This window comes from Pelodiscus sinensis, chromosome 2 (assembly GCF_052426305.1).
Source record: "Pelodiscus sinensis isolate ZL-2025 chromosome 2, ASM5242630v1, whole genome shotgun sequence".
In the NCBI taxonomy this organism is placed as follows: Eukaryota; Metazoa; Chordata; order Testudines; family Trionychidae; genus Pelodiscus; species Pelodiscus sinensis.
In genome coordinates this window covers 176,515,740-176,542,847 of record NC_143053.1, presented here as the reverse complement: position 1 = coordinate 176,542,847, position 27,108 = coordinate 176,515,740, and the positions used below count along the sequence as shown (strand labels likewise).

The window sequence follows — 27,108 nt, the reverse complement described above, 5'->3', positions numbered from 1 at the left end:
GCTGAAAAACAAAGTTTGCTTTAAAGAAATTGTCTTAACTGTAAATTTTGAAATGAAGCAATTGGTTTTTTTTTCAGATTGCAGCCAAGAATATACTGACTCAACAGGCATAGATTTGCATGAATTCCTGGTGAACACATTAAAGAATAATCCCAGGTAAGTAACTCCAGCATGTAGCAAACTCTTGGTATAGTCCTAGAATTCTAGCATCTTGTAATTCTAATTCTAGATAATTCTGTAGGGGTGGAGGGGAAGTAATAGGAGTATCTTAATTGAGCAAAAAGCCATAAAACAAAAAAAACTTCTACTGCCTAGGTTTTCCATTCCTAATTATTGTTCCTGAAATGTGGTCACTGTGCTTCTCTTCACCACTGCACAGCTCCATCTACAGACTCTTACTTATAGCCTATATGACTGAAAGTATTTGCCACTCAAATCATACTGTCAGTTCCAAATTCTATACCCACAGACTTTATTTGGAGCTGCAAATTAATCTCCGTATTTATTTCCTCCATAACATATTTAACTAAATATATTTCAATGTTTCTATCGGGATTTTTTTATATATTTATATTTTACATACTCTTCTAAACTGTTAAGTGTGCACAACTTCTTAAACCTCCACTTAAATACCCATTCAGGGAGGGGGTTAAAAATCCACAGGACTTCAAAATGCATGAATTCACATTTCGTATTAAAGGGCACATTTCCAGCATTCAAAGTTTAAAAAAAAAATCCCAGTATAAGTTGTAATCGCTTAAAGAAGCTTGAGAGCAATGTACCCTGTAAGGTTTCTTACCAGGACTGTGGAAGAAAAGCGAGTGGGGTGGGGGAGGAGTGGAGAGGGGGAAGGTGGTATTTGTGGAAAATTTCAACTCTTCAGTGCAAGATCAAAAACTTGCAGCTTAAAACAGAAAGTTTGGATTTGGCAAAACTGCAGCTCCTCATGGAAACTGTTGGAGGATGTCACTGGTCCCTATTCTCAGTGACTTCCTAGTCAGACAACACATCCCATGATGCAGTGTGGTCTTCCTTCTTTCTGAGCTACAGAACTGCACCATGGAAGAACAAGTATTTTTGGATTTGGGATATTTGGTCTTTAGACAAAAAGTTGACATTTTCCACTGCATTTCCTTTCAGTGACAAGTTGGATTTTTGACTAAATTCAATTTTCCATCAAAAAATTTGTGATGGAAGTTTTTCAGCTAGCCCTATTGCTTATATTTGTTCCAAAAGGGATAAACCCTACCTTATACAACTGCTCCACAATCCTCCTGAATGCAGTGCTTTGATGCTGTGAGTGCTGCCAGGCTGAGTCCTAAAGTTGAAGGGATTTAAATCCCTAAATTGCCTTGGTCTGGTATGGATGGCGGAAAGAGGGACTGAATTCTTTCCACAGCTGCACCAATGCAAGGCAAGTTGGAGTTTTAACTAAAACATATACGTAGCTTTTTTTAAATAAAGGGGAAACTTTCATACTTTTATGATACTTTGAAAGCAAGTTATCTGAAATGGTTTTGGTAGCCTTCTCTTCAAATCATTGTTTATTTTTACAGGGACAGAATGATTCTCTTAAAAATGGAACAAGAAATTATTGATTTTATTAGTGACAACAAGTAAGTTAATTTTCAATATGTGGTTAGTTTATCATATTTGCATGCCACATACATCTTTTGCATAAAGCATGTATAAATGTATATATTTATGAGATGTGTGCTTACATAGTGGCCTATTCAACACTGTGCTAGAGCTTAGCACCTTGCAAAATCAGACCCTAAATTCCTGTATAATAGCTGTCAATAGGAACAACTGCATTAGGTGTAACAAAAAGCAAGATTTTCATTTTTATTATGGTTCTCTAATGACTTCCAGCTGGTTCCAGTCACTTATGGCCAAAAATAATTGTAAAGCTTTCATTGCACAGGACATAAAGCATGCATCTCTAGAGAGGAATATATAATCAAATATTATGTCAGGCAGTTTGTTCTGTGCTGCTAGGTATTTTTAGTGTTGTGAAAAATAAAATCAGATTTTTGTTTGAAGGGATATAAACCCCTATTTTGCTCTCATACAGTCTATATTTAAAATTAAAACAGACAGGAAAAAGTCTTCTAACTTTTGAGGGAAAACAGACATTTTAAAATAGAGGGGAAAATAAGATGATGTGTCATACAAGAATAGTGTCTTGATACCTCAACCCCAATATCTGCTGCTTTGGAGGAAGGCATGAAACTTTCTTGACTTACTTAGTCATTTGTATAAGACGGTATACAGGGTAAAAGTGTGTATGGCACGTGAGTCTATCCTGACTGCTGCAGCAGTCAGCTGATGCCATGAAATATGAGATCTGATTACCTTAATTTAGCAAGTAAAAGTATCAGTTTTATTTTGGACCATAAATATATCAGCACTTCTTGAAAATCAGTCATTGTAGTTGACTGCTTGCTTGCAGCATACATGTATGCTGAATAAATGGCCAGAGGAAAAAGTCGCATCAAGTTTTAAAAGGTATTATTATCATTGTTCAATTTTAGCTTAAAGATAGTAATGTAACTGATCAGTACGATTTCTTTCAGTAATCACTATAAAAAGTTCCCTCAGATGTCGTCATATCAGAGGATGCTAGTGCACAGAGTGGCAGCTTATTTTGGAATGGATCACAATGTGGATCAAACTGGAAAATCTGTAATAATCAACAAGACCAGCAATACTAGAATGTAAGTACTAGTCTTGTGATTTTTCTCCTTCCCGTTAATAAGGGTCAGTTTGTATCTTGGCTACATGGCATTCTTAAATTCCATTTTTGTAATGTTGAATATTCTGGTGTAGTGTGTTGTTACGTCTGTTCTTGAAGATTATATGAGGATTTGAAATATGTAGAAACGAGTCAATCTGGTTATTTTAAGCTAAGAAATTTATATAGTGCCTCTGGAGTGGAGTGTTTTGCCGACCTTCTAACACTGCCACATGGCTGTAAGAAAGCAATTTATTGCTTAACACGGTGCCTGGAGCTGTGTAGGTTATGAAGTTCAGGTACTTTGAAATAACCCAAAGATGCTGGGAAGATATCCTATTCCCTCTTTCCAATTCATCTTTCTTGCAGTTTCCTCTCCTGCCTACTGAGTTTATTTTACCACATATTTTTCCCCTGTCCTACCTTTTATTTTTCCCGACGATAGCTTCCTCCTCCTCTTTTAATTTTAAACCTTTGTGTTACCATTCAATCTGCATTATAAAGCTGTAATGAAGCTTTGAAAACTGGCCCCTACATCATACAGATATGAAATTTTAAAATATCCTTTAGACTTAAACATTCATGGGGTAAAAGGAGCTTACACAGATTAAGCTGTGGAGAATTAGAAATAACAAATTTTACAATTTATGTATGTCTAAACTAGACAGCATTTCACCATAATCACTTTTTTGCATAGCACATTATTCAAGTACTATAGGCTTCTCATGGCCTGATCTTAGCGCTCTATTTCTCATATAAGATCTCCCTTTCCAGCCTACCTGGATTTGTTTGTGCACACGTGCATGTGTGTTGTGGGGCATATGTTAATGTATGAAAAAGGGACTCAGGAGAGACAGACCCAACATACGACTACTGCCATTCAATTAAGAATATTTTAGAGCAGCCCCTAAAAAAATAACATTTCCATTGGATTTCACTCATTCTTACATGTTTCCAGTTGTCTTTTTCTTCTACTATGAAGCGTACCAAATTCAGAGTACACTTTGGTCAATTTCACAGTAATAGGGTTTTAAAAATAATAAATTTAAAGATTTCAGCTATTTCAGTTCTAAATTTTATGGTGGTGTAATTATAGAGGTCCTGACCCAAAAAGGATGGTTATTGTAAGGGGTGGTTTGCAGTACTGCTATCCCTACTTCTGCACTCTTGCAGGTGGCAGCATTGCCTTCGGAGCTGGGCAGCTGGATAGTGGCGGCTGCTGGCCAGGAGCCAAGCTCTAAAGGCAGAACCACCACCAGTAGCAGCACAGAAGGATGGCATGGTATGGTATTGCCACTCTTACTTCTGCACTGCTGCCTGCGGAGCGAGGTCCTTAGTCAGCAGTTGCCACTCTCCAGCTGCCCAGCTCTTAAGGCAGCAGCGTAGAAGTGAGAGTAGCAATACCATACCATGCCACACTTACTTCTGTGCTGCTACTGGTGGTGGCTCTGTCTTTGGAGCTGGTCTGTGGCTGCTCAGCACTGAAGGTAGTGCAGAAGTAATGGTGACAATACTGCAACCCCCTGACAATAACCTTGCCATCCCCTCTTGCAACTCTCTTTTGAATCAGAACTGCGCTCTTCCCCCATTTGAGAAATGCTGGTATCTCTCATGAAATCTGTATAGTACAGGATAAAAGCACAGAAAACACCAGATTTCCTGGGGGGGAACCAGATTTCACAGTCCATAATGTGTTTTTCATGGCCATGAATTTGGTAAGGTCCTATGTGTACACAACAAGAGCAGTAGAATCAGTTCTGTTTCTGGCTAGTATCAACAGTGGTTTTCATGCTTTGGGCTTAGTTGGTTGCCTTGACCCTTGACATGCAGCGTACAGAACTGCAGCATTAGAACTGCTTTACCGCACCTGGTAAAGCACACTCTCCACAGGAACTAAATTACAAACACTAGTATAATGTTTATATCATGGTTTAGGTGAAAAGTTTGAGTGATTCCACATTGGATATTGTGGCTCCTGGCGTGGTCGGGGAGACATGGAAATTGGCATTAACTGGCACCTTTGCTGGTAGGCTGAGGAGACTTTCTGTTCTGGAAGTACTCCCAGCATATGGGTAAAATCATGTAATAAAATTTGTCCTCCCGCTGTTCATAGTGTAGTTGTTCCATAGAGAAACAGAAATTTCCAGTCTTCCGCATTGTCAGTCTAGTTTCTTTCATGAGCACTAAGTAAAACTGAATGGTTTTATATTCTTTGTTCTGTTTATTCTTTTAAATAGTTATTTAAGGAGGGATAGCCTAGCCTTAAAGACACAGTCTTCTACCATGAAGCATACACAATGTTGTTTATAACATTTTTAGATACTGTGCTAAAATAAGGCTTTGTAAACCGTTTTTAATTTCCCAGATACAGGAGACTTCTAAAATTTCTTTTTCTGACATAAGTTTTGGATTTTATCATTGGGAGAAACAGGACACATGATTAGTTTGTGTGGTATATGAAGGAAAGAATTATACCATGTCTGATATAAAATATAATGAAAAGATGGGAGATCTTTATATAAACCAGAATTACTTTAGTTATTTAAGAGGAATAGTTTTCCCACAAGTATTTTAAATAGAAAAACTGCAAATTTAGAATGAAGTTAAAACAAAGTAATAGTGATAGCAAGCAACTATTCTGTGTGAAGAGCTAGATGGTCTGGACTCCGTTAAATGTTCTTTGAATAGCTTGGGAGATATGAATTAGATATTGAAAGTCCCTATTGGCCATCTATGTAGCCATTATCAATTGGAAGTTTCTCAAAGGATTCTCATGGGAGCAAAATCAAACCCTTTGGGTTAGATTGTGACATGAGCTACACAAACAATAATCAAGATAGAGCAAGAACACCCTTTGAAGGGTGCCTCTATACAGCGGGGCTTAACTTGAAATAAGCTATGCAAATTGAGCTATGTCAATTGCATAGCTTATTTTGAAATTAGGAGCATCTACACAGCACTAACTTTGAAATAGAGCACTCTTCCTCCGCCTTCCCTTACTCCTTGTACAATGAGGGTTACAGGAGTCAGAGTAAGATGTCCTCCAACTTGACTGTATTTTGACATTATTTCGAAATAACTGAGTCCGCATCTACACACCCAGCAGTTATTTAAAAATAATGTTGCCTGTGCAGACATACCCAAATTGTTCCCTCAGATAGGGTATGTCTACACTACCCCACTTGTTCGAACTAGCGGGGTAATGTAGGCATACCGCACTTGCAAATGAAGCCCGGGATTTGAATTTCCCGGGCTTCATTTGCATAAGCCGGCCGGCGCCATTTTTAAATGCCGGCTTGTTCGAACCCCGTGCCGTGCGGCTACACGCGGCACGGGGTTCGAACAAGCCGGCATTTAAAAATGGCGCCGGCCGGCTTATGCAAATGAAGCCCGGGAAATTCAAATCCCGGGCTTCATTTGCATGTGCGGTATGCCTACATTACCACCCTAGTTCGAACTAGGGTGGTAGTGTAGACATACCCCTACTGAGCCCTTAGGTCTGGCTGCACAGGGATAAGCAGAGCTACCTGTTCACTTACTCCCCTTCCAAAATATATAGGTGGGAAGATGGTGACGGCTGGATAGAGCCTTTACTGTCCCCGTTTTACTGGCTAGAACAGCTGAGTCCACATAGAGCAGACATAATTTACAACTGGTAATAGCCACTGACTGCCTGGACATTCGTCCCATGGGGATTTTCATTGATCCTAATTACAGGCTTCACAAGCTTTGCCTTCAGCATTTATAGCTGTCTGAAGCTCCATATTCCAGGCTTCAGTGAATTCATATGCTCCTTCAGCATAACACACAATGATCACAGCTGTCACAAATTTTGCAGGGTGCAAGATTTTTAAAGATTCCAAAATTGTATGCGTGAGTGCCCAGTGTTCTCAGAGGGAACAGTTTTATATAGCTCAGAATCCAAACTCGGTTCTTGGAACCTTCTGTCTTTATTAACTACCCAATGTAAAGCATCCAGAACAGAAGCATTTCTGAAAATGAAGGGAAAATTGCTCAAGATGGTCCATGGTTAATTGTGGTTTAAACTTAAATAAATGTTGACTATATTACATACGTAAGTTCATATATGATCGACAAGGCCTGTAGTGAATGCCAAAAAGTCCAAAAGTTATGCACTCCAAAGGAGCCTGGGGCTGTGGAGTAATGCATTGCTTCCTCCTCCTCTTTTCACATGTTCATTTGATTGCACATTCTGAATCCCAAGGCACCACATATACATAGGGAGTGAAATCTTGTCATAAGTACTTCCAGAATTTACAATTTCTATTACCTTAAAAAAATCTTTTGCTTGAGCCCCCGTGATGTGTATGTGAGTGTGGGTGTGTAGGTGGGTGCATTTGATGTAAAGTCGTTGCTGTGGGCGAAGGTGCTACTGCTTACTCATCTTGCTGAATGAGGGTTTGTGTGAATATTCTGCTGCTCTTTCACCCCCAGAAGAAGATAATGAGAAATCTACCACCATGTGCCTGCAGGGTGAAGATTCTGACTGTGTGATATGAAAGTGTCTTCTCTCTTCTGCCTCTTAATGGAGTAGTTGAGATTTAGTGGGATAGAAACCCTTCTGCTTATGGCCATGCAGGTTGTTCCTAGGGATGTGAAAGATTAACCAGTAAGCATCACCCTTAACAAGAGATGCTTACTGGTTCCTGTTAGCCAGTGGGGGCATGAGCAGCTCCCCATCTGCCCTGGTTAGGGCCTGCTCCAGCCCCCTAGGGTCTGCTGTGGACAGGGGTTGCTCCAGCTGTTCAGAGCAGCCTTTGTCCACGGTGAGCCTGGGCGTATCACAGGCAGAGGCTGCTCCAGCCAGGTTGTAGTAGCCCCTGCCTTTGATGGGGAATGGGGGGCACTTCAGCCCAGGTGGGCTGGAAGGCCCCCTCCCATTTGTCCCCCTTTAATCGGTTAACAAGGTAAACATTATGCTTAACCAGTTAACCAATTAAATGGAATTTTACATCTCTAGTTGTTCCATACTTGTGCACTCTGGGATTTTTTGCCTTCTTCTGAAGCATCTTGTGCAGGTCTTTTGCAGAAATAGGAGACTGGACTAGTTGGCTCAAAGGAGTGATAATACAGAAATAATGGAACATATGACCTGTCTTATGTTTGATTGTTTCTATTTGTTTGTGATGCTGGTGCTAAGAGAGAGAATCTCAGACCAAGGTGCATGTAGGCTAGGAGAACTACTTTACACTAGGTGGGTGACTTGAGGTCAATGTTACTTTGCCTCTGTCCCCCCTGATCCACCATATCCTCCATGTCTGTGGGTGCTTGCAGCAGACATCCTTTCCTGCTTAACTCAAAAAAGATTTCCCCAGCATTCCAGTGATGCTGCACTATGGAGGGAGTTGGTAAAAACTCCCAAGAACACAATGTCAGAGAAGTTGATTGGGAATAAATGTCTGTTATCACCTGGCCCACTGTAAGGGGTGGGGGAGAAGAGTGTGTGTGTGTGTGTGTGTGTGTGGTGATGGAGGCTGCTAGGTTTTTTGGGGAGGAGGTGGGGGAAGGAGGAGATGGGAAATGAAGCTACAATAGCAAAGTTCAAGAGAAAATGTGATATTTTTTTTTCTTTGTTAAATCAACCTCACAACCTGTGCTTTTTCCTGGGGGGAAAAAAAAAAGAAAAAAAAAGTGTAGTGGCAAATATACATTGCCAGAAAACAATTCTCTTGGGCATTTGAATTGTCTGCCATATATTCCAGAGGCCAAGTCTATGCTAGACCTAGAAGCTCAGCTTAAGGTAAGCTGACTCCAGCTACATATTTTATATAGCTGGAGTTGCGTACCTTAAGTTGAGCTTGGCACCATTCCCTTACTCCTCACAAGAGCAGAAGTACCAAAAATACCAAACACTGGCAGGGGCACCCTCTGAGTTCAATTTAGTGAGTCTTAACCTGACCTGCCAAATCAAACTCCAGAAGATCGATTGCAGCAGCGTTGATCTTCTGCAGAGTGAAGACAAGCCCTTAGCATCAGCAGCATTCCATTGAAATTCAAGCTAGTGGATGCCAATACAGGACATGTTTGACTCCTAGTTATCATCCGACATTTTGAAAGATGTCTTTGTAATGCAGAACAACTTCTGTTTACTTATTGAAGAAAAAAAGAAAAGCGTTGATTCGCCAATTTTTTTTAATGGAAGTTTAAATGTACGTCGCGAGTTCACATCTTACAACTAAATGTTCTTGCAACCAAACATGATAAAACCTGTCCTGTGCACTAGTTAAGGAAAAGGAGTGGATTGGAACATTTTAGTGCTCTGTGTTAATTCTCTGGATTATGACTGGATTAAAACATTAAAGATGCCCTGTCCTTTTAAAACCTAAAAAAGCTTTTTCTGGACATGTAGTACATGTGAGAAATATTAAGCAAAACAAAAGTTTTTCCAAACGTTACATGGAGATGGTCAAAATGCTGCTTAGTATGGAAAAATCATACTCTCTTCACTATGAAATCACTATAGTGACTCTATCGTATGTATATTTGTCTGTCAGCTGTGTTTGTCTGTCATCTAGCTAAGGATATACAAAAATGTATAGGGAACACATGACAATGCAGTATGAAAAAAGCATGCAGCTGAGCTGGAGACAATGTATTGCGCAAAACATTCCAAATGAGTGCCAACAAAAACTGTACGTGCCAATGCCACCTCTTTATTCTATCATGTCACATTAAAAAATAGAAATACTTTAGAATGCCTTGCAGCTGTTGTCAGTGCTTTTACATATCTCTGTCTGTAAATCCAGACTGATTATCTCAGTGGTTGGGAGATAGATAAGTGGAGAGAATGCAGGTGATGTGTTTGAAGAGGCTTGATAAATTCAGATTTTAATGTTGTCTTTGCAGTTTGCCACATGGATCTCCTCACTTGTGGGGGTGTGTGTGTGTGTGTGTGTGTACAATTTGTTTTTACGGGTGCAGACACAGCTGCGCACATACCTAGAGTAGGTTACTTAGCATTCCAGACATAGTTTATCAGTAAAATACACCTTTCTTTAAAAAAAAAAAAATTTCTTTAAAAGGAAAAAATATCTTATGCATTTGGAGAGACCAAAGAGCACAAACGCTGTGCACCTTAAGACAGATACCAAAAAAATCATCCTTGCAGTTGTGATTTTGTAAACCATTTTCAGTGTTGCATACTTTCTAACTTTTGCAATAAAGGTGCTTGTTGATATTTTGTTCTATTTTACATTATTCTTCTCTGCTACTACAGAAATGCAATATTATAGTAGCTCTGTTGGAAGTGTTTTTGTGCCTTCAGTATATTTCCAAAACTTGGACCAGTTATAGCACTTGCTGTATACAGTTCATGAGTTTCCTTTAAGAACTGTATCAGTAGAATGATGCAGGCTGTACAATAAGTACTAACTATTTTAGGTGTGAAACAGAATTATAGGATATTCTACCTGTCTATTTTCTGTGTGTCTGAGTGGCTTGAATCACAAACATAACAATGACGTTTCCATTCCTAACCCACCCGCAAGACAAAGAAATGTCCTCAGTTGGCTTTTTATGTTTTGTATTTAAAGGTGTTCTTTGCGTGGGTAACATACAAAGCATTATGCCATTATAGGTACCTAGAGCTATTTTTGAAATGTTTATTGTGAATGTAGCTCTTGAAAATAGTATAAAATCTTTAAGACATCCTTATAAAATGGTACTCAGTGAAAGCAGAACATTTCAAGAACATGGTTTAGCTCTTAATGGAGATCCTTCTTCCCCCAATTCAGCCATGCCAAATATGTTGGGATTTTAAAGATACTGTTTTTTTTTTTTTTTAAATCTAAAGACATGTCTACACACTAGAGTTATTTTGAAATAATTCCCCTTATTTGAAATAACAAGGCAGGTATTCATACTACCAAGCCCATTATTTCAAATAACTCTCTAGTGTTGTTGTTGTTGGTTGTCTCTCGGGAGCCAAGGAAGACATGTTGTGCATTTCATTTGTGGAGAGGCATGTGGCTCCAGAGCCCAAAGGTCGAAGCACACATGTGGCTACAAATAGGACATGGGATGCCGGTTGACAGGACAAGAGAGAACACAGCTCTGTCGTCTTTCACGTGCAGCTGCGAGGCTTTGGCAGTTGTCCTCAAACTTTGTCACTGCTTTTCTCGTAAGGGAACGCCTATTAGTCCTGTCTGCAGCAGCTAGTTCAAACTGTCGAGGCTGAACGCCTGTCCACTGCAAGTTGGTCTTCAGGTTATCCTTATACCTCTTCCTCGGGTGCCCCTGTTTGGGACTAACACTCCCTAGTGTAGACATCTCCTAAATGCTGGATCTGGTTATATTATACATTCAGTAACCACAAGTTATGACTTTCAAGATACACATAAAATGTGCTTTCCCTCCCCCCCCCCCTCTCTTTAAAAATGTGTTTCCTGAAGAGGAGAAAGGAAAAAAATTGACGCACACAAATTGTTTGCAGCTCTTTTTCAGCCAAGTGTATATTCTGCCATCTTATTTTTGTTTGTTTATTTGTTATGAGTGAAGCTCAATGACTGTAGTGACAAAGTGCTAACATTGTTTTGTTGGAACACAGCACAATTAACTGCAAATTCATTAGGGGCTCTTATCTTTAAAAAAATCATGTTGTCTCTATTAGAAATAGAACAAGATCAGGACAGTGATCTCATGAAGTCAGAATCACTGTAGTATGCCATGAGATCCAGGGGGATACACATGCAATCATTTATTTCTCCTTATTTTGTTTGGTGTGTGAGGTACTGTAGACCAACATTTGTAGTTGGAGGGAATTATGAACCAATTTTTTTTTTCATGCAGAAGTCTCTCGTTGCAAGAGTTTCTCTTTCTAGTGTTGGCTATACTTGGACTGCTATTTTATTACTGGTGAGATATAATTATTCTGTGATTAAAAACGAATCCTGAATTCTGATTGTCATTGTAGTCCAGTTAGAACTCAGGAATTCACATACTAAACTGGCATTGAGAAATACCTGTGCAGCGATTACACCTATCAGACATCCGTAACTAGAATGCAAGGTAATTACACATTTGCGAAATAATAGCATCCTTGTTATCTCATTGCCTGAAACCATTCCATTTTATTTTAATATTTATTCATACATAAAGCATGTATATTATGGTTCGACCAATAAGAGGATAAAAATCAATAAACTATAAAGATAACAAATCTAATGTTTAAAACAGAGGTTTTTTCATGCTGTTGCTTTGAAGCAATAAATAGATTTTATTTCATAGACATTTTCCATACAATCATCAGAGACTTGCTGAAAAGTATGATATTAGTGTCTTGGAAGTCTAATTTGTCTCAGTAGGGGATTCCAGAGCAATAATAAAAATATTTAGTGCTCTTTCACCGTAAAGATTGAAGTACTTTACAGAGGAGGAACCATATCATTATCCTGATTTAACAGATGGGGAAGGTGAGGCAAATAACACCTAATGCCCATTTATTTTAAAAAAAGACAAAGACTAACGTAATAAACATATCCTGGATTTCAGTACTACACTAAGTATCCTACTACAGGCATTCGTTTTATTTATTATATGACTTGTTTTTGACTGACTTACATACTGTAGCTGCAGCTAATTTAGAAGAGGCTACCTGTCATATTTCTTGAAACTGTTGCTGACTTTATTTTAAAATGTAATGATTTTTGTACTGGAGTTGCTTTTCACATGAGAGTATCTCTTATTTCAGTGTTGTACCTATTCTTGCAAGGGAAATGTAGAAAGAGAAAGGGGTTGTCAGCTGTGTGTTGAGCTAAATTTGACCCCAGTATGAATGACTTTTATTTCATGCAGTGAGAGCTCTGTACATGCATCCAAGGACAGAGTTTTCCTGTAAATGAGACATTAAGGTTAATGAACCATTTTTAATGGTTCCATTATTAATTTTTGATCCAATATAATTTATCTAAACTAATTTGTTTGTAATTAAGGTAGACGTGTTTTATAGCTGTTTTATATTGCAATGAAGTATTAAACGTTTAATCAAAGGACACATACCGTTTTAGTCTTGTTAATCCTTGCAGTCATACCACTTAATCTTGTCATAAACTCAGAATTATGTGGATGCTTGGCCAAACTTGGGATATGGGAAACTACCAATGAAAACTCAGTGCTATGGAAAGTGGAGTGGGTGACTAAGATAAGGGACAGTCTCTTCTGTAAATTAGTAATTAACCGCTGCCTTAGGGTGATGTTAAGGGATGCTCTTCTTGTATCTTTTGTATGTTTCACACCCTCTGGTTTGTGATTATTACTATTTGTGGTCATTAAAGAGATTGTGACACTCTCTTGGCAAAAGTAAAGTTTTTAGCTGTGTCTAGAGAAGTACGGTTACCTAAATCCCAGCTCAGGTAATGACATTTTTCCAGTTTAAATTTCACTGCACTTTCAGGTCACTGTGCTGTAGAGCTGAAAGTCCGGAATGGCTCTGCATTTCTTGCTTAGAGGTCACTCCAATTCAGTGGGTTCCTAAATCAGTAGACGGCTCCCCTTATAGTTCCATTCTATTTGGGAGGTATAATGTCTGAATGAATGCTGCATTACCATAGTGTGACACATCACGGATTAAAAAAAAATGCTTCCTTTTCTTATAGGCAAAGGGGAACCTTCTGCTTCTGTGTTCACTTTGTGGTTTGTCACAGGGAGATTACTAATAGGTAGCTCCACTATTCAAGCCAACAAGTACTTAGAAAATGGCTTCTGATGACTGTCTAATGATATAGAAATTATTCATGACCTGAAGGGAAATGAAGCATATGAATGTATTATGTAACACTGCTTTTATCATAATGTGTTAGGGCATTTCTAGAGAAGTAATGGTCTCCACATTAGCCAGTCAGCTTTGGGGGAGTGTGCAGCCATTATTGGTGACTTTCAGATCTTTGAACTTTTGGTTCACCTGTTTAATTCTTGAATTCTTTAGTTAGATGAGGAATGTCATTTGAAGTATGTATTTACAGGTGTGCAAGATCCTACTGTTCAGCTGTTTATAGGGTATGATACATCTCTTGCATTGAATATGAAAGTATTTTGTAATACGCTGTGCTACCACATATGAGGCCCCATTAGCTGAAACTAAAGTGAAGCTGCACAAAATGTTCAACCCAGGCAGAAATCTTAAATATTAAGGGCTAAATCCAATCTACAGGGTTGGGAGGATAAGGCGTGTTCTACAGGTGCAGAATCATTACCTGCCTCCTCCCAGGGCTTGCTCAAGGTGGCTGCAGAACCAACTGTAAGTACCTACGTGGGGGTGGAGGGAAACATCTTTAATAATGAAGATCCTCAGTGCAGAACGGTGTAATATAGTTCAAATGGGAATTGATTCAGGGATATTTTATGGCCTTAATTATGCAGGATGTCAGACTAGATAATCACACTGGTCCCTTCTGACCTTTATCATCTTGGAATTCCCTGCGTATCATGCAGAAATCCTTCCCCTCTTTTGCAGAGCTGTTTAAGCACCACTATATGTGGGCCCCACATAGACTGGATCCAGAGGTAGAAGTCAGTGCTTTACCCTGACTCTACTGGGCCAAATCTTGAAGGCTTTACTCAGGCAGAATGCTCAATGAGTAACTTTTCTTTACCAGGGAAATTATGGATTTTCCATTGTTTGATGTCTTTGAGGCTGGAGGGAGGCATTTCTGGGAGATAGCATTTAGCCAGATACACGTTATTGGGCTTAACACACGGTGAACTTTAATGCTTGTGACATATAGGAGATCAGAGTAGATGAACTAATGGTCTTTTCTGGCCTTAACTCTAAGAATTTGGCCTACTCATTTTCTTAAAAAAAACAAAAACAAAAAACCTCCCAAACCCTATTAAGTGTATGGGAATGTCTGCAACACTTCATATTAGTGAGAAATTCATGGGGGAGGAATTCAAAGGATTACAGGCTCCATTCTGATTCCATTTGAGTCTTGGGAGGAGTGGGGAGTTTGCCATTGTTTAAAAGAGAGTGGGCTCGGTGCTAGTTTCAGTAGTAAACACTACTTCACAGATGTTCTGATTTTATCTCCCTCTTCCTGCCCCCCCGATCCATGGCTAAATAATGCCCCTCATATGTAGCATCCCCCTTCCTTCATGGCTCTAGGGACCAGCACATGAGGATGGGACAGAGAGTTGGTTGATGGAGTGGAGCACACATTGCCTCATCAGCCCTGTGGAAATCCGGTTTTCTACCATTGTCATGGTAGCACTTCTATAGGGATATCTGGGGCAGCTGTCCTCAATGTAACCATATCCTATTGCAATCTCCAGGATTGTTTTGTCATCACCAGGAGATTCATGTTCCTTTGGGGGACTCCAGGCCAATCCTGAAGGGTTGGCAACGTTAGGTAGAGGTTGAAAATTTGGCAGCATAGGGCCTCTCCTCTGGCTTTCTGCTGATTCCTCAAGACCAGCAGTCCAGCACTAGCTCTGCAGGCTGGTTGCAGTGTAAGAGGGGACATAGCCCACCCTCCAGGTGAAGTCACTGTGGACAAATCACCATAAAAAGAAGCTTGGAGAGATTTAGCTTTTGTGTGAGCTAAATCCACACCATTTGTTAGAATCCATTCATGTTTATCTGTAATAATGATAGTTTGTTCATCTTGGAAATAGGGATGAAAAATGCTGGTTAATTGGTTAACATTATGTTTAACCAGATAACTGATTATAGGGGGCAAAAGTCTTTAGTACTAGAACATCTGAAGTTCATACTTGTCTTTTTCATTTGTCCCTTCAGTATTGTCTGTATTTTGATTTCTTAAACTTTTTTGCATTTTAGAGTTCACTTCCAGCATCTTTTTAAAAAGTGTACATGCACTCTAAAACCCAAAACTAATCAGCATGTCACTAATCAAAATAATTTCACCACCTTAATCCAAATATTAAGAATATCTAAATACATTTTTATGAAATTGCATTATGGTATTTCTGGGCATGGGCTGTTTAAAAGAGAAACTTGTTTTACTGAGGCTATTGGTAATTGCTGTTCTTTCGCAACATGTGTTCAAAAGGTACAATTTTGAAGCTAAATATGTTCAAAGTAACTTCGGAGGTGTTTGGGGAAAATATTAGTAGCCAATTTTTGGAGTTATGATCAGGAACTCTATATTCTTTGGTTTCAGAATGGCAAAATAATGTGTTTGTGTTTGTATAAATAAGGGAGAAAGGAAGCTGATTCCATAAGACAATTTCTACAGTTGAGAACCTGTTGTGTCCAAATACAGGAAAGGATAGTTTTCAGCACTGTAAGTGTACAGAAAAAAAAGACTCCCTTGAACCTTCATTAGTATCTCATACTGAATAATTGACATGAGCTCCCAGTGGAATGCTGTAGCTATGCAGCTTAACATGATCACTGGAAGTAAAAGCAAACCATTGTCAAACAGGAATGGGAAGTTTTAGACTTAGACCAAGACTAATTCTGCATACTGACTTAAGACATGATCTACACTTAGGTCAACATAGCAACATTTGTCTGTTGTGTGGGGAAAAAAAACAACCCTATTAGGTCGCTATGCTGTTCCAACCCCAGTCTAGAGACTCCTATATCAGCAGATGAAAGTTTCTGTCAATCTCGCTACCATCATTTGGAAAGGTGATACTTCTATCAGTGTAGACTGCTTATGGGGTTATGCCAGGATAGCTATGCTAACTGTAGTGTGACTAATATTGGAACAGGGTCTTCAAAAAGTATGTTTAAAAATTGGAAAGGTCTGGAAAAAATTCTGCAAGAGTAACTTGAGGTCTGGATAACACATCTGAGATTTAAAAAGCTGATTTTTTTAAGTTTATCTAAGAGATGGTTAAATGAAAACTTAAAAGTTTTAAAAGTGTTTAAAAGTATCTATATTGGGAAGAGATTTCTGGTAGTAGATGTCTCTTTTAATACAACAGAAAAAGGCATAAGACCCGATGGTTCAAATTTAAGCTGTACAAATTCATAGTAAAAATACGGCATATATTTTTTTAACAGTGAGTGTAATTAACAATTGGAACAACTTGATATATTTAAATTAAGGCAAGATATTTATCAAACATGTGCTCTTGCTCAACCAGAAGTTATAATGAGGTCCTATGGTCCATGCAATGCCAGAGGTCAAACTTGGTGATCATGATGGTCCCATCTGATCTTAAAATCTATGAATCTGTTCACTTTTTTAAAAGTTCAGCTAAGGCCACTTATAGAAAGGGAGGTGGAGAGCAACTCACATGGACCTTAATTTTTCTTATTATGTCATTCTTTGCCATGTCACATTATGTTCGAGAAAGGCATGGCAAATTCTTACTCCTCTAGCACCCACTCTCATCTTCAGGAAAGATGCTTGGTACTGTCCCTCAGCATCTGACTTCTGCTTCCACTATGTAGCTCTATCTGTCCACTCTAGAGGTAAAGAGGAAGCTAAGTAACCCCTAATGCTAAGTTGTTCTGCAGTGCCCTAGAGTATCCCAGTCAGCTGTATTACACTTTCCATGGAGCCCTTTTTGTATTAGGGTTTCTTGGTGGCAGTCATAGCTAAGGGAGTGCAGTGGAGCTGTGCTGATAGGGAGTTGTGGGAAGGCAAAGATGGGGGTGGTGGCAGCTTCTGCTGGAACGCAGGCTTGCGGCATTGGTAGAAATATTTAGAGGCCTTTTACCAGTGGGATCTCAGTGATGGTCAGCCATTCCCTTCAATGCTTCCCAAAGTGGTACCACGGGTGGGGACAGTTTGGTCTTCAATAGTAGCACCTGTCATGAATTGCTATAGGAAACAAGCTAATCACAAAAGTACAGACATTAAGCCAGATGCTTTTCTGGTAGAGATTTTCACCAGTACAGGTGCCAGCCCAGTAAATGTATCTTTACAAACAGTGCATTTGTATTATGAGGTTCTAAAGGAAAGAGGTCTACAGCAAAAATAATGCATAAGGTTTCATCATTATACAACTGAAACCACATCATACATAAATGCTTCTGAGCAGATTTATAGCATCCTGATCAAAGATTCTATTGAGATGTGAAAGCTCTTAGGTACAGGGTAACCAGGAAAGACATATTCAAGCATGCAGAGCATTTGATAAATTCAGACAAATTATATTGTATCTTTAACCTTTGAAAATGGCAGTTAGTGCTTTTTGGTCTCTTTTGTGCACAATGGTATTGCTGTATTTTTTTTTTCCCCAATTGCCTTACAGAAAGTTTTAAAAGTTAGAATAGAACTAAAATTAGATAACACTTTCACATAGTTTTCATTATGCGAAAGTTTTTGTTTTATAGTTCTTGCAACTGCATATAGGTGTTGCCAAGTAATAATACATTTTATATTTAGCAATATTTCACATTCTCCACTTCACAGCATTAATTCCAGGTACAGGTGTTGAAGAGAAAAATAGCAGAACCATGAAGGTAGCTAGAAAATGGGCAAAGGCTTAAATGACTAGCATTTCCATACTTTGACAGTCTACATGTATAAGTAGGTTTTGCCCACAAAAGCTCATGATACTATATATGTTTTTGTTAGTCATTAAGGGCATGTGTATATTAGGAAATTATTCCAAAATAACTAAATTTGAAATAATAACTCCTGAAATAAGCTTTATTCCCCGAGGAAAGCTGGAGTACAGATTTTGAAATAACTAGACCTTTATTTCAAAATAATGGGCTTGGTAGTGTGGACGCACCGCTTATTTCAAAGTAAAGGGTTTATTTCGAAATAACTCCATAGTGTAGACCAGGGCTTAGGTGCCACAGGACAACTTGTTGTTTTTAAAGTTACAGACTAACACGGCTACCACTCTGAGACTTTTGTGATACTTTACATTAAAATGTTATACACTGGAAATGTAACTAATGTACTACCATCATTTATTGACAAAGTACTGTAAATGAGTCACTAAAAAAAACAAGCAAGAGATTGCTCAAGCAAGAGGGTTTTGGGGTGAACTGATGCATTTTGATTTAAAGTTCTAAAAAGAAGATCTGTTGTTCAGGTATATAATCAATGTTTGAACTACAAGTTTAAAAAAAAACAAATGGGGGAGGGAGAGAATGTCAAGCAATAACACTAATGTATCCTTTAACAGTGGCAATGACCAGGTCCTTGTTGGCATTTATATCTTTAGGAGATGCCAAAGACTAAATGGTTGTGGAACCAGAATTATCCTTTGACAATGTGAGAGAGGTCTTTTACGGTCAGGCACAGGACATGCAAACAGAGCAGTTTTGGTAAATTAGCACTAAAATCACCAAATATATGTATGCCTGTATCTTTGTATAAATTGATTGTTATGGGTTGAATACCTAATAGATATAGACTTATAGCAAAATATACTGAAACCACATCATACATAAACACTTCTGAGCAGATTTGTAGCATCCTGATCAAAGGTTCCACTGGCTTATGAAAACCTTTCTGCAAGCTATTTCTCTTTTTGGTCATTTGCTTCATTTCCTACTCTTTTTTAGACTGAAAATGATTCCTTTGTTTCCATATTGTGCTATCAGTGAATTTGATGGTGAAGCAGCTAAAAATAAGCATTGATATCTATGAAACAGATAAATAATTATTCCATAGTTTTACAGGAAACTTCTTAGATACTTTTAGTCAGTATGCTACCTGTTTTGTTTGGGCATCCAGTTAAACTCATCCTAATGTTGCCTTATAATGATAGAAAAATAATACTGAGTGGGAAATAACCTTTCAGATTTCCTCAAAGAATAGTACAAGGTGTAGGTGGACTTCTTTGTCTTCAACTTTACAGTATTGCAAAGCCCAAGCAATGAGTCAGGCCCCAAAACAAAACGTGATTGTGTTAAAATTATTATATATACATATTTTAAAAAATACATTATTTTATTTGCTGATTTTTAAGCCTCTACAGCTGTGGTGTCCAACACACTAGCCACATGTGGCTATTTGACCGGTTGAGGTTGTCTAGTTTGCTATAGAAGAGCTAGTTGGACACCACAGCATGCCTAAAGTGTACTTAGGTCATGTTTTCAAACTATACTCTGTGTCATTAGGGCTAGAAACTTAGGGTGGTATCTTGGTCTCACTGAAGCCCCAAACTGCATAACTCCCATAGTGTCCATTCTTCACCCTTTTTTGGAGGGCAAGGGTTTGTTTTGTTTTAATGTAAGTTATGGTTCTTAGATTATCACTTGGTGTCAGACTCTGGGGCTTTGTAAAACATCAAATATTCACAAGCAGTAGTGAACAAGTACAAGCACCCAAGTGTTCAACATTGTGAATTCACAAATTGAGGCCATTCTTTGAAGTGAGCTGGCTTATGCCACAGCTGAAAATTCAGTCCCATGTGTCCACCTTCTCTCGCCCCCTTCCCCCCTTGGTACATTTTAAAGGCTGTGCTTCAGAAAGACTCAGGTATGAGAGAGCACAAAGTAGAAATGAAGGTGTTTGTTGCAAATCAGGTCCCAGATTAGATGAATTAGCAGAATATACTAATGCTATAGCTACCCATATTCATATTCATAGTGATGATGTTATATGTCCTTCTCTTTCATGAACAACGGATTCACTCAAACCTTCTTAAAGTAATGAACCAGATTCCATTGAGTAGATAAAACATAAAATGAAATAATCATAACATAGGATCACTGACAACCTTATCCTTCAAGCTTTAGGTCTGCTAGGACTCTCATTGTGTTTGATTAGAATTCCCATATTTTGTGTCTTACAGGGCTAGCTAGCCCTTTGGTCTATCTATTGTCCATTTAGCATATGAACCCTTTTGGGACAGGAGCTGTCTTTTTATAAATATCCTTTTCTGAACTCAAATGTTTATTTAAGAGTTCATTGTCATTGAAGACTGAAGCCTGTAGACTGGCTCAGGTCAGGGTATTTGGGCCCCATTTTCTATAAAGTTAACAAAGCAAGTATGATTTCATTGATAGCATTTTAGAAGCACCCTATAGAGGGGGTTTTTATGCTATGTTTCTGTTGTGAGATAAATGTTGTCCCTCAGTATTTTTAATGATAATTCTTGTTGTGATCTTTATTTTCTAACTATGTTTGCATTTTCATTCTTGGCGGATGCCTGGCATTCAAGGTCCTGATGTTGCAAGGAGAACCATACAGGCAGAATCCTGCTTCAGGGCATGAAGTGAAGTTGAAGTCAGCATGGTGCCACATGTGTACAGGGATCTGCCCATCGAGTTCTCCTTTCAAGATTAAGGCCCCATCTCAGCTTTGTATTTTAGATTAATTCAGGAAAAAAGTTTTTGTGTTTGAAGAATAAATGAATCAATGAATGGATTATAGAATGCTAAAGCGGGAAGGGACCTCAGGAGATCATCCAGTCTAGTCTCCTGCCCTCATGACAGAACCAAGTACCATCTAGATCATTAAGTTACTGGTTTAGGATAATTTATTTGTTGCACTCATGTTTCCCAAAATGATCTGTGGAGGGGTGGAATTAGCAAGGGATTAATTTGTAGCAATGGTGGTCTCTTTCTTTTTTGGTATTTTATTTAAAAGTACAGAATTAAAAGAATGTTAAAGTATGGGTCTACTTAGATAAGACCTGTTTGTATAAAGCAGTAATTACAGAGGATATTTACCAAATGGATTTACGTCTATTTTCTTGACTTTGACATAATTAGATCATTTGTTTTCCCCTCTTTCTTTTATTCAATATACACCCAACATATTGAAACACGCACAAGTTAGATTTACAGCTATAAGATCTATACTAACCTTACCTCCAGTCCAAATCTAATGGTTTTATCAGTTTGTCCTTAAATTGTGCTATCACTTATGGATGGTGTGTGTTTTTAACCTCTGAACTTCTTCACTTGCTCATTTAAAACTAGATTTTTTGAGGGTCTCTTAGTCTCCTGACAGTTTAAACATAATACCTGTTAATGGGAATGAAGGCAGAACAAACTGTACAATGTCCCATTTGTAGTGGTAGGTTTGCCTTTGTCTTTTCACTGCAAATTGTTAGAAAATTGTACTAGAGAGCACTCACCATTTCACTTTCAATAACTCTTCAGAAAAGAGCGAAGTGGGATATCTAGCGAACCTGAGACTTTCTATATTATGGGCCCTGTTTCCAATGGCAGTGTTTATCCACAATTCCTGTTGAAGTACAGGGTGTCCCTATTATAAGTTGCCCCAGTATATATCTGTCCTGCACTAAAGTTGGTGACTACTTGTAGTAACTGATGAGTTATAAGTCCTCCCGTTCCCTGCTCTTAAATCGTGCAACCTCCTCCCCACATTTGCTCAAATGGAAGTCAGCGAAGAGGAAAAAATCCCCTCTAAGTTATTTTTGCTGTAAGTCCAAGTGTTTTGGAATGTATCTTGGACTTACAGTGAAGATGGCCTGTATGTGAAATTATTGGTTGCTCAGCCTCTCTGGAAATTAGGTCATTGGTTTATAGACCCAAACTGCAGGCTTTGCACAAAATGAAGACTGTGAACAGAATTAATAGGAGCCCTCCAAAATTCATGCAAATTCATAAATAAAAGGATGTCAGGAAAGTTACTACCTTGTGACTTTCGTATTTATCATAGCCTTTTCTATACATTTGGTAATTTAAATGGGCTGTAATTGTCTCACAGATATGTAGTATGTTTCACCCTGATACAATTGCAACATTGTGCAAAATGATCAGCTGAGTGTTAATTTGAACAGCATGGCAGTAAACTGACAATTGATTTGCACATCTGGATTAAAAACATTTTGTTTGGAGAAGGATGCAGAATTTTTTGGCATTGTTTTACGGTACTGATTTTTTTTTTTTTAAAGACCAGATCAAATACATTCTGTATCCAGTTTCCTCATTGTATGTCAATGGGAATGTTGTACACAGTTTCGATGCATCACTACACAGTATATGATCGCGAGGCACTGTGTTCTTCACTTGAGAAACATAAATTTCCTGTTAACATTACCAGAAGTAACACACGAGCACTGAGGGGTAGATGAGACGCTTTGTTTAGATAAGTTTTGGATGCCCAAATTGTAATTCTGTTGAATTAACAGTTCATCATCACATGACAAAATGTATTGCTGTTTTGTTAACCAATTAATGGCATACCAAAGCCTTGGCAGACAGCTCAAAAGCAGGACAGTAAGAACAGATGTATGATGAAGTATACCATCAAGAGTTCAATGTCACTAAAAGCAATAAGTTCTGATAATTGTTAGCTCCAGGACACTTCTTAGCATTTCCTTTTTATACAAGGTTCAGAAGGATACAGAGCAGTTATTCCTAACCACTGAACCTAGAAATGTTAAGCTCTTAGCCTGCGGTGTTTGGCTATTTTTTTTAAAGGGATGAGTTTAAAATCAATTGGCTAATCAATATTGTGGGACTGTTCTGAAATATTTTCCCCTGTTTGAGCCACTAGATAATTATTTGTTTAAGCAAAATGCTATCAAGTCATCCCTGATTTTTTAGGGGTGGAAAAATGTATTAAAATATTTCTATAAGTTTTTCCTTGTTCATACATGTGGGTAAGCTTAGCTAGAGGTCAGGACAACTGAAAGAACAAATTAACGTCTTGTATGTTGACTTGTTTTCTTGTCCTTCAGTCACAGGGGTTGATGAGATTGAGTATCTTAATGACTGATACTTAGAATTCACATTTCTTCCTACATAACAACAAAAGATATTTATAGCAATAACAGTTAGCTACATTAGAACCTCATCAGACAGCTGTAGTTAGTTTCTCCCAACCACAACAAATGTAAACTAATTTTGCACTAAGTGGCTCTGTGAAAAACAAAGAGCATTGAGGATTAGAAAAAAAAAACCTACAACAACAAACAAAAACCCCAACGAAGCAGATTTTTTTTATTGATATGTTTTACTTTGCTGGCAGACCAGAGCAAAGGTTTTCTGAACATTTAAAAGATGAAAAAGGTGAAGAATCCCAGAAGCGATTTATCTTGAAGCGAGATAACTCTAGTATTGATAAAGAAGACAATCAGGTTGGTTTTCGGTTCGAGAGTTGCTGAAATTTGTTCTGTTTCGAAGGTGGGCTGACTGATGTTAATGTTGTTCTTTTGTTGCTCTCCCTTCTGCTTTCCTTTTCCTATCCCTCACCCGACCCCACTCCTCCTCTTTGGCATACAGTGAAGAGCATCAAGCCCTAGTGTGGTTGCTTTAGCAGTGGCAGTGTGTGGGTTTGCATGGATGGTTTGCTTGGCACAGGACTTGCTGCATGTTGAAAGGGGGTTGGAATGTCAAAGGTTCCAAGCTGTTGGAAGGCTTTGTCCGTCGCATTTCCAAATGTCTGTGTGACTCTGGCAGTTTTTCCACTCCCTGCAGCTTTATCCTGCAGTTGTGTACATGCACACAGCTATGGATATCACTATAGTCCGAAGATAACTGGTATAGCCATAAAGAAGCAAAAAAACACTCAAACATGTTTCAGGGAGGTCAGGTTGATTTTGAAACTATCTCAAAGTACATTTTAATTCTTCCTACCCACAAAAATAGTTTGATCTTTTAGTGCTCATCCCTCCCTTGTTGCAACCATATTTTATCGTCTATGTAACTTATTTGCTTGTTTTGCATGTATTGTGGCAGAACTTTTCCCTTCCGTGTGTTGCTTGTGACACAGCACTATGTTATTTTAGACCTGTCTGATATGTAATGTGTAAGGGAGTGTAAGAGAGGTGTGTGTTCGCACGTCACTGAAATTCAGCATTTTTTAAAAACACTTCTAAAAATAAAGCATTGTGTTCATAAAATAATTTAAATCCAGTGCAAAATGTGTACGTGACAAAACAACAAATCAAAAGGGGTTGTAACACTGGAATTGCTTTTGTGAGAAAATACCTAAAGGTAAGACAGCGTGTGCTTTTTATCACTCAGGTTATCATTACTGTTATAGATTCCAGTGAATCACTCAAAGCCATTGAATGCCTCTCTGCCTCCTGCTTCTAATTAGAGGCTATTTTTCTTTTTTCCTTTTACCGTCAGCTGTGTGTAGTAGCTTTCCAGCTACACTGCATCTCAGTTGACTTTGAGAAAAAGGTTTAGTGAGTAATGGATGTGGGAGCAGACCAAAGGCAGGCAGAGTGATCTTATATACAAAACACAACGTGGGAGCAGCGCTGTAGTTAAAATCTAATTGCAAGCAAAGGTGTTTCTTGAAGGATGCCTTTTTTTCTTCCCATTATGTTCATGAATTGTTGTTGTTTAAACTTTTGATCATTTAAAGGCTTTAAATGGCTCGTTCCTCCCCACTTAGTTGAATTAAGGGCTAGGTTTCAAACTTGAAAGGGTTAAGGCTCTTGTGCAAAATATTCTGGAAAGCATAATTTATCATCATTGTAAACAATGTAACCTTTTAGGGGGGGAGCTTAGTATTTTATCATCAGTCCTACCATTCAGTTTCCCTATGCTCTTGATTGACGACATTGATGCTAGGTATTCTATGATACTTCCTTCCCTGCAGCCAGTAGGAAAGATGAGAAAAGTTGCCTTTTCCTGATCAGTCAAAAGCAAAAGCCATGGGATGAGGAGGCCTTGACTCAGGACTGCAGGCTCACAAAAGTCATGCGTGAAACATTGTTTCAGCCATTTGATCTAGGAATACTCCAGCAGCATCTAACTTGAGACCCTCCGATACTCAGCATAACATGATGGTCCACACTCTACCTCAGAACTAGAAACTATCCTTTTCATAGTTTATTTTTTACGGGAACATTTACTACTCTTAGCCGACAGTTTCTAAACTAAATTTTTTAACAGCTCAACTTATATAACCCTCCTGATTTTTTTTCTGCTCAGCAAAACAGAATTCATCCATTTAGAGATGACAGACGAAGTAAATCAATTGAAGAGAGAGAAGAGGAGTATCAGAGAGTGAGGGAGAGAATATTTGCACAAGATGTGAGTAGTTGTTTTAATTGCCTCTTTGGTGCCATATCTGTATCAGTAGTTAGACAGTATCCTCCCCCCTCTGACACTGAGACTGCAGCAAGACTGCACGGTTTAGTTGGAGATAGTGGCAAAAGATGATTAAACCAAAGGGTGTAAAATGAGTTCAAGAGATACCTAGATTGGTTTTTAGAGAAGGAGGTGATTGAGCGATACTGTGGAAAAGATGTTAGGTAGAAGGAAGATCAGCCAAAACTGGGCAGGCAGGTTGGTCTAAATGGCCTTTTCTGGTTTCTGTGAATGTTTTTGTGTGCAGTATAGGTTTCATTCCAATGAGTATTTATAATGTTTGCCAGAAGAAGAACAATGATTTAAATGGACACTCTCACTTAATTTAAGCCATGTATGTAACATTGGGTAAACTTGCTCAATCTATCGATCTATCAAGAAGTATTTGTGGTTTTTTTGTTTTTGTCAGATCAACAACTCTGGAAGCAAGATATTAAAAGCAAACAAAGCCATTACTTGTACGTGACCTTTCAATGTTCAGCTGAACTGATCAACTAAATAGCAATGGGGAATACAGGTTAATGAAGAAAACTTATTTTTACCTGTCAAAAACAAAGATGTTGGAAGACAATGGGGGTATCAAAGTTTACCAAATAAGAGGTAAAATTACTATGTAAAGACATGCAAAGGCCAAAATTCTATGGTTTCATTCCCATTCTCCATAAATACAGTAAATTGATTGGGTCCTATTTGCGGCCAATGCCCTATTTTCTGGATTCACTATATTACCCCTTAATTGCACAGTTGAATGTATGGATCAGTCCCGACAGTGTGCTCTGAGAGAACATGTCTGCTTTTTCCACTATCTCATGTCACATCTCCATGGAGTTTTCACCAGTTCAAGGACTATATGAACAGTCCAGAATAAAAAGTCAGCATAGATCGTACTGGCAAAACAACCAACCAACAAACGATGCAAAATTGTATTTGACAGTGTCCTTTTAAATTACAGCTGTTCACATGTCACAAAAGGAATCACGGTGCTTTTAGATTACTTTTTTGAAGCTCAATGTTTGAGATCTTCGATTGTTTTAGGCAAAACAATGTAAATATGTGAGTGTATATTGTTTCACTTGTGATTTCTCGTATGATAACTTTAGGAAGTAGACCACTGATTATAAAATGCAATTTGGGAAGGAAAGTTATGCATAGGTATTCTGCCTAGTATTCTCTGCTCCTGTGACTCTGAGGAAAAATACCAATATTAGCTGGCTCTTCATTTTTATTTTCATTTTAGTATGGCAACCTAATATGAGTACAGCTGCAGTATAATCTATAGAACTGGCTGTGTCCTTGTTTGTCTGCTGAACGTGAGTTACTGTTTTTGACTTCATACAAAGGAGCATATATTAAAAATGGATAACTGTCAGGGATAGAGAGGAGATAGATTTGGAACATGGCAACAAGATTACAAGGTAGAGAAAGGTGTTACAGGAGTCACATGGGTTGTACA

The 27,108-nt window shown here is 38.3% G+C and overlaps 1 protein-coding gene across 6 annotated transcripts in view; it reads left to right on the top strand.

Annotated features, from left to right (window-relative positions):
* The window catches only part of ARPP21 (cAMP regulated phosphoprotein 21), a 266,271-nt gene that overhangs the window by 138,530 nt on the left and 100,633 nt on the right, over positions 1-27,108 (top strand). For 4 of the 6 annotated variants that reach the window (XM_089776566.1, XM_014574051.4, XM_014574047.4 and 1 more), the window contains exons 7-11: positions 78-156; positions 1,557-1,616; positions 2,577-2,717; positions 23,578-23,686; positions 25,497-25,598. In XM_089776566.1, coding sequence (XP_089632692.1) covers positions 78-156; positions 1,557-1,616; positions 2,577-2,717; positions 23,578-23,686; positions 25,497-25,598 — 491 coding nt within the window. The remainder of the gene's footprint in view (positions 1-77; positions 157-1,556; positions 1,617-2,576; positions 2,718-23,577; positions 23,687-25,496; positions 25,599-27,108) is intronic. The other 2 variants (XM_006124005.5, XM_006124004.5) reach the window with 1 other exon arrangement.